The 8,536-nt window shown below is 43.5% G+C and overlaps 1 protein-coding gene across 11 annotated transcripts in view; it reads right to left on the bottom strand.

Moving 5' to 3' along the window:
- Window positions 1-1,308: 1,308 nt before the first annotated feature.
- Window positions 1,309-8,536, bottom strand: part of LOC124031534 (alpha-1,3-galactosyltransferase 2-like) — a 20,198-nt gene continuing 12,970 nt past the window's right edge. For 5 of the 11 annotated variants that reach the window (XM_046342894.1, XM_046342895.1, XM_046342893.1 and 2 more), the window contains 3 exons: window positions 7,060-7,155; window positions 2,805-2,942; window positions 1,311-2,668 (listed from right to left, as the gene is read on the bottom strand). In XM_046342894.1, coding sequence (XP_046198850.1) covers window positions 1,981-2,668; window positions 2,805-2,942; window positions 7,060-7,155 — 922 coding nt within the window. In that variant the 3' untranslated portion in view covers window positions 1,311-1,980. Of the gene's footprint in view, window positions 2,669-2,804; window positions 2,943-7,059; window positions 7,156-8,536 lie in introns of all 11 variants that reach the window. The other 6 variants (XM_046342901.1, XM_046342902.1, XM_046342903.1 and 3 more) reach the window with 2 other exon arrangements.

Here is an 8,536-nt window from a genome sequence, read left to right as displayed (position 1 = left end):
CAAAATCGCGACTCGTAAGTGTAGGGCACTTTTTGCCAGTCCTGTCTGGTCCAGCGACAGTGCCCATAGGCAACATTGTTGCCAGTGATGTCTGGTGAGGACCTGCCTTACAACAGGCCTACAAGCCCTCCGTACAATCTTTCAGCCTATTGCGGACAGCCTGAGCACTGATGGAAGGATTGTGCATTCCTGGTGTAACTCGGGCATTTGTTGTTGCCATCCTGTACCTGTCCCACAGGTGTGATATTCTGACGTACTGATCCTGTGCAGGTGTTGTTACATATGGTCTGCCACTGCGAGGATGATCAGCTGTCCATCATGTCTACCTGTAGTGCTGATTTAGGCATCTCACAGTACAGACATTGCAATGTATTGCCCTGGCAACATCTGCAGTCCTCATGCCTCCTTGCAGCATGCCTAAGGAACGTTCACACAGATGAGTAGGGACCCTAGGTATCTTTCTTTTGGGGCTTTTCAGAGTCAGTAGAAAGGCCTTTTTAGTGTCGTAAGTTTTCATAACGGTGACCTTAATTGCCTACCGTCTATAAGCTGTTAGTGTCTTATTGTCTGTTCCACAGGTACATGTTCATTAATTGTTTATGGCTCATTGAACAAGCATGGGAAACGGTGTTTAAACCCTTTACATTTAATATTTTTACGAATTATCTTTGAAAGACAGGATCCTGATAAATTGACTTTTTTGTTGTTGCTGAGTATATAACTTAAATCTAAAAAGATACTCACAATAACTTCTTGAGTATAGGGGGCAGAATTTGTTTTTGGCTAAAAACCGTACCCATTTGAAACGGCCTATTTCTCAGGCCCAGAAACTAGAATATGCATATAATTGCCAGAGTAGGATAGAAAACACTCTAACGTTTCCAAAACTGTCAAAATTGTGTCTGTGAGTATAACAGAACTGATATTGCAGGCGAAAACCTGAGGAAAATCCAACAAGGAAGTTCTGTTTTTCCTGAAAGCTCTCTGTTCCATGGGATGCCTCCCCTCCATTTAATGGGATATCAACCAGATTCCTTTTCCTATGGCTTCCTCAAGGTGTCAACAGTCTTTAGACATAGTTTCAGGCTTTTATTTTGAAAAATTAGCAAGAAATATCACATCATGTCAGTGGATAGCTGGGTGTTCGCAGAGTTTTCCTTGCGCAACAGAGTGGGGCGGCCATGGTTCTCTCCCTCTCCTATTGAAAAAGCTACAGTCCCGGTTGATATATTATCGATTATATATTTTTAAAACAACCTGGGGATTATGTTTGTTAAGACATCTCTCTCAGCAGACATGTGGCCAGTAAATCATTGTCCTTAGAGGCATGCAATATCCCCAACCTGAGATGTTGCCATTTTTAAACATTTAGGCCTAGATTCAATCTGTAGCGCTACTGATGAAATCTAGCCCTTGTTTTGGCGTTGGTTTGCTATGGGTGGATCCTTCTGACAAGTTCTTATACAAGTTTTTTTTTAAGGTATCCATCTTTATTTTGTAAAAGTGATACATAAAATGATACATAAAAACAATTTCCAATATATAATACAACTTTATAAAACCATTTTTTAAAAACATTTTTTATTTTTTTTAAAACTTCTAATTCACAAATATAAACCGTACAAAAGAAGTAGTGCGAGCATGGTCTATTTCACCATTTTTTTCAATCCCCGCTAGCCACAGTCAGCAGACTTCGTGAGTGGAGAGACAATACCACCAGACAACTGAAGCAACACAGGAGAACCAAGAAACGTACTACTTGCAAGATCATGTTTCAACACACAAGCCAAAGATTCCACAGTTTCACAGCTCTAATAGTCTGACAGCCCATTGTGACACATTTACAAGCCTCATTGCTCTGAACAAGGCATGGGCATAAATCACATTGGGCTGTAGACTATTGCAGCTCTGTACTGTGGACCATGTTTGATGCTTCAGGGGCTTTTGCTTATTAGATTATTGCACACAGGTTCTGATTACTCACTCTGTAACCCGGAGTGTGCCATATTTCTTCTCTGACCAGAGCAGGCGGGCCACATGTATGTCACCACGGTAGCCAATGTTCCTGTCCCAGCAGTACTCTGGAGACAGCACTTTGCTGGGCTTATGGAGCCACAGGTACTTGTTGAGGTGACTCTCGTCGTGCCACAGAGCCTCCACCTGGTTCTCCTTGTCCTTCATGATGGTTTGGTAACAGGTCTCCGTCACATTCTTCACAGTTCGCCATGAGCCTCCGAACACAGCAGCATGATAGTAGAAGTCCCCAGTCTCCATGTAGGCACTGGACCTGGGGTTGCGGTCATAGGTGTACAGGCTCTGTGGTCGGTGGTAGTAGTAGGCGTGGAGCAGAGCAACAGAGTCTCCCAGAGCCTCGGAGCCGAACCGACCCACAAACACCTGGTCCACGTCAAAGCAGAAGACATAGTGGCTGTGGTGACGAATCCATGACTCGATGGCATCTGCGATGGCCCTCATACGCATCATGGAGATGTCCTGCCAGCGAGAGTGTCTCTGCACCCTCACAACTTTCAGGCTCCGCCCAGGACCAAGCTGGATGTCTGGTACCCTCTCGGGAACGTCCGTGAACACATAGTATGTCACAGGTAAAGCCTCCATAAAGTGACGCTCAGCAGAGAGAAGGAATGCCTCCAGGTAGGCATCTAGATACCTTGGGATGGGAAGGAGTAAAAACTCTGGTTCAAGAAGAACATATCAAAATGTTGTTTAAGTGACTGAAGTATTTCATAAGAATTGATGAGTTGATTTTTCTTTTTAAAAGAAGGTAACGGAGTTGAAAAACTGACCTGCCCACAGCGAATACAGTGAGAGAGACAGATGAGTGGTTCTTCCTGTGCTCCTGGTCGTAATGATCTGGGTCAAACATCCCATCCCAGATCACAGGTGCTCCCCAGTCAGTGCAGGTCTGAACATCACCTCTGGACCTGGTTGGAGAGAAAATAACAGATTGGGTTTCAGAACAAACAATGGTAAAAACAAAAGGCTTCACTGTCGTGTGTACGGTGTGGTATATGGAATAGGAGAGGAACATTTATATAGAATGAGAGTAATAAAGGTAATTAACTCCCTATTCTAGAGACAGTGGGGGATATGAAGCAAGTTAACATGCTGTCAATGCTCAAGGGATTGGCCCTTTTTTTAGTGCATTTGAATATAGCAGGACTTACAGTGCATTTGGAAAGTATTCCGACTCCTTTCCTTTCTCCACTTTGTCACATTACAGCCTTATTGTAAAATTGATTAAATCAATAACAAAATCCTCAATCTACACACATTAACCCATAATGACTGTGAAAAATTTGCAACAAAAAGTTTATTAAAATAAAATAATTTATTTACATAAGTATTCAGACCCTTTGCTACGAGACTCGAAATTGAGCTCAGGTGCATCCTGATTGTCCTTGATGTTTCTACATCATGATTGGAGTTCACCTGTGGTAAACTCAATTGATTGGACATGATTTGGAAAGGCACACACACACCTGTCTATATAAAGTCCCAAGGTTGACATGGCTTGGTTTTTGCTCTGACATGCACTGAGGTCAAAGGAATTGTCCGTAGAGCTCCAAGGCAGAATTGTGTCGAGGCATAGACCTGGGGAAGTGTGGCAAAAAAATGTCTGCAGCATTGAAGGTCCCCAAGAACAGTGGCCTCTATCATTCATAAGTCAAAGAAGTTTGGAACCACCAAGACTCTTCCTAGAGCTGGCCGCCCCAGCCAAACTGAGCAATCGGGGGAGAAGGGCCTTGGTCGGGGAGGTGACCAAGAACCCGATGATCACTCTGACAGAGGTCCAGAGTTTCTCTGTGGAGATGGGAGAACAACTATCTCTGCAGCACTACACCAATCAGGCCTTTATGGTAGAGTGGCCAGACGGAAGCCACTCCTCAGTGAAAGGCACATGACAGACCGCTTGGAGTTTGACAAAAGGCACCTAAAGACTCTCAGACCATGAGAAACAAGATTCTCTGGTCTGATGAAACCAAGAATGAACTTTTTGGCCTGACTGCCAAGCGTCTCATCTAGAGGAAATCTGGAACCATCCCTATGGTGAAACATGGTGGTGACAGCATCATGCTGTGGGAATGTTTTTCAGGGGCAGGGACTGGGACTGGGAGACTGATCAGGAGAGGGAAATATGAACGGAGCAAAGTACAGAGAGATCCTTGACGAAAACCTGCTCCAGAGCTGGGGTGAATGTTCACCGTCCAACAGGACAATGACCCTAAGCACGCAGCCAAGACAACGCAGTAGTGGCTTCAGGACAAGTCTCTGAATGTCCTTGAGTGGCCAAGCCAGAGCCCAGACTTGAACCTAATCGAACATCTCTGGAGAGACGTACAAATTGCTGTGCAGTGACGCTCTCCAACCAACCTGACAGACCCAAGAAGACTCGAGGCTGTAATTGCTGCCAAAAGTCATTTTAATACATTTTCAAAAAATTGTAAAGAAGTTTGTCATTATGAGGTATTGTGTGTAGATTGATGAGGTGGAAAAACTATTTAATTAATTTTGGAATAAGGCTGTAATGTAACAAAATGTGGAAAAAATCAAGGGGTCTGAATTACTTCCCAAATGCACTGTATGCACTAAAGCACTCAAATTCAAATCTGGATCTCAAAGCTAGTTCCACTGTTTTTTTTCTTCTCCATTTTCCCCTCCAACCAGAGACTGATTTTAAACCTGGGACACCAGGTGAGTGCAATTAATTATCCGGTAGAACATTAAACCAGCAGTCCCACTGGGAACAAACGTCAATTCTATGTTGGTCCTCCTCCCCTGATTGCTCAGTTGGGCCAGCTCTAGGAAGAGTCTTGGTGGTTCCAAACTTCTTCCATTTAAGACTGATGGAGGCGACTCTGTGTTCTTTAGGACCTTCAATGCTGCAGACATTTTTTGGTACCCTTCCCCAGATCTGTGCCTCGACACAATCCTGTCTCGGAGCTCTACAGACAATTCCTTCGACTTCATGGCTTGGTTTTTGCTCAATTTCATTGAAGTGGAAACAACGTTGAGTCAACCAGCATGTGCCCAGTGGGGTAGTCCGGACCTCGTTAGGTAACATTTGAATACCTCTGCACTGAGGCATGAAGCATTTGACTGTGGGCTGACTTGATAATTCTTATGCTATTCATACAGGGTCTGACAAACATACATACCTCTTAACTAAAACCACTGCCCCTTCTCCCAAATATGCTGCCAAGCAGGTTGAAAAAGCAGATAATGTGGTTGACATTGCACTAAGAAACCTATTACAAGGATGTACAGTGGGGAGAACACGTATTTGATACACTGCCGATTTTGCAGGTTTTCCTACTTACAAAGCATGTAGGGGTCTGTAATTTTTTATCATAGGTACACTTCAACTGTGAGAGACGGAATCTAAAACAAAAAATCCAGAAAATCACATTGTATGATTTTTAAGTAATTAATTTGCATTTTATTGCATGACATAAGTATTTGATCACCTACCAACCAGTAAGAATTCGAGCTCTCTTTCTTTAAGAAGCCCTCCTGTTCTCCACTCATTTACCTGTATTAACTGCACCTGTTTGAACTCGTTACCTGTATAAAAGACACATGTCCACACACTCAATCAAACAGACTCCAACCTCTCCACAATGGCCAAGACCAGAGAGCTGTGTAAGGACATCAGGGTTAAAATTGTAGACCTGCACAAGACTGGGATGGGCTACAGGACAATAGGCAAGCAGCTTGGTGAGAAGGCAACAACTGGTGGTGCAATTATTAGAAAATGGAAGAAGTTCAAGATGATGGTCAATCACCCTCGGTCTGGGGCTCCATGCAAGATCTCACCTTGTGGGGCATCAATGAACATGAGGAAGGTGAGGGATCAGCCCAGAACTACACGGCAGGACCTGGTCAATGACCCAAAGAGAGCTGGGACCACAGTCTCAAAGAAAACCATTAGTAACACACTACGCAGTCATGGATTAAAATCCTGCAGCACACGCAACGTCCCCCGGCTCAAGCAAGCGCATGTCCAGGCCCATCTGAAGTTTGGAATGGGAGAAGGTCATGTGGTCTGATGAGACAAAAAATAGAGCTTTTTGGTCTAAACTCCACTCGCCGTGTTTGGAGGAAGAAGAAGGATGAGTACAACCCCAAGAACACCATCCTAACCGTGAAGCATGGGCGTGGAAAGATCATTCTTTGGGGATGCTTTTCTGCATAGGGGACAGGATGATTGCACCGTATTGAGGGGAGGATGGATAGGGCCATGTATCGCGAGATCTTGGCCAACAACCTCCTTCCTTCAGTAAGAGCATTGAAGATGGATCGTGGCTGGGTCGTCCAGCATGACAACGACCCAAAACACACAGCCAGGGCAACTAAGGAGTGGTTCCGTAAGAAGCATCTCAAGGTCCTGGAGTTGCCTAGCCAGTCTCCAGACCTGAACCCAATAGAAAATCTTTGGAGGGAGCTGAAAGTCCGTATTGTCCAGCGACAGCCCCGAAACCTGAAGGATTTGGAGAAAGTCTGTATAGAGGAGTGGGCCAAAATCCCTGCTGCAGTGTGTGCAAACCTGGTCAATAACTACAATGAACGTATGATCTCTGTAATTGCAAACAAAGGTTTCTGTACCAAATATTAAGCTCTGCTTTTCTGATGTATTGAAGACTTATGTCACGGAAAAAAATGCAAATGAATTACTTAAAAATCATATAATGTGTTTTTCTGGATTTTTGTTTTAGATTCCGTCTCTCACAGTTGAAGTGTACCTATAATAAAAAATTACAGACCTCTACATGCTTTGTAAGTAGGAAACACTGCCGATTCGGCAGGTTATCAAATACTTGTACTTGTTGTATGTGGTACTTGTTGTATGTGGTATAGAACTGTGTAGAGCTTTGCCCCATACCTTTACCAATAACACTTTGGTATCAATGCACGCCATTAAAAAAGATGAGGATTTCATTGACGGGCCTCCAACACAAAACAAATCAAAGTAGTGAACACAGTAAAAGTAATGTCATTCTGTGCATGTCATTGTTCAGACAACCACATTTTATAGCCTACCAGAGGTCTAGGGAGGCATCTATACTGTTCCCCAGCTTCAGCTTCTCTGCAGGGGCTTGAGGACATCGGCTCATGGGAAGGAACCCCTCCAAGTACCTGCAACCCAACATGTTGAGTCAGAATGTACACACTGCTCTGTTTGTAGGTGAACTGTATGGATTGTTTCTATAGTGTGTGACTGGTAATGTGTTTCTGGTTATGGAAAGTTTGCCATACCTTCAACATATGGATTTACTGAAAAATATATATAAATACAATCGTATGAAAACGTTTGGGCACCCCTCTGAGGCTGCATAATAATTTACTCTGTCATCACAGAAAATGATCACAGTGGAATGCCATTCATTTTCTAATAAAAGCTGAGTACTGGGGTATTGTCCAGACAAAGATTTTTAGTGTAGCAATATTAAGTTGTGTGAAATTAAATCAGATGTGAAAAACAGGCTATGCAAAAATGTGGGCACCCTTGTCATTCTGTTGATTTGAATACCTGTAACTACTTAGCACTGATTAATTGGAACACACAATTGGTTTGGTGAGCTCATTAAGCCTTGAACTTCATAGACAAGTGCATCCAATCATGGGAAAAGGTATTTAAGGCCAATTGCAAGAAGTTGTTCTCTTTGATTCTCCTCTTGAAGAGTGGCAACATGGGGGCCTCAAAACAACCCTCAAATGATCTGACAAAAAAGATTGTTCAACATTATGGTTTAGAGCAGTGGTCACCAAACTACGGCCCGTCAGCACATTTGGCCCGGCCCTCTGAACAATACCAGAGACACTATCGAATTTTTTTCCTATTTGGCCTCCAGAAAAAAAATCCTAGGCCCGGCCCTGTCAAAGAGAGAACGGAATAATGGCGAAAAGGTTAGGTAAGAGAAAAATTGATTCAGAATGCAGGGTATTTAACCTGCAGTGGACAAACAATTATTTTTTTGTTCAATGCAAAGAAAAGGCTGTTTGTCTCATCTGTCAAGAGACGGTGGCGGTATTCAAAGAATACAATCTTCACCGACACTATGCATCCCGTCACAAAGACAAGTACGATAGCTTGCAAGGCCAAATACGAGCAGACAAACTCTCAAAGCTAAAAAGTGGACTACTATCTCAGCAGAATACATTTGTACGCCAAGCTCAGCTGAACCAGGCATCCGTTCGGGCCAGCTTTCGGGTTGCTAAACTGATAGCAAGAAGCGGTAAGCCTTTCACTGACGGAGAGTTTGTTAAGAAATGTATGGATGCTGTCGCGGAGGAGGTGTGTCCCGAGAAGAAAGATGCATTTAATGCCGTAAGTCTGTCGGCGAGTACAATCACCAGACGCGTTGAAGAAATCGGGAGTAATGTATATGCCCAGCTGCAGCAGAAGACGAAAGAATTTGACTTTTTTCATTAGCACTGGATGAGAGCACGGACGTGCAAGACACAGCGCAACTGCTCATTTTTATTCGTAGAGTTAGCGCAAACTTTGAGATATGCG

The sequence above is a fragment of the Oncorhynchus gorbuscha genome, linkage group LG03 (genome assembly GCF_021184085.1).
Source record: "Oncorhynchus gorbuscha isolate QuinsamMale2020 ecotype Even-year linkage group LG03, OgorEven_v1.0, whole genome shotgun sequence".
Classification (NCBI taxonomy): Eukaryota; Metazoa; Chordata; class Actinopteri; order Salmoniformes; family Salmonidae; genus Oncorhynchus; species Oncorhynchus gorbuscha.
Note: the sequence above shows the minus strand (reverse complement) of the source record. Positions and strands in the feature narration are given on the sequence as shown.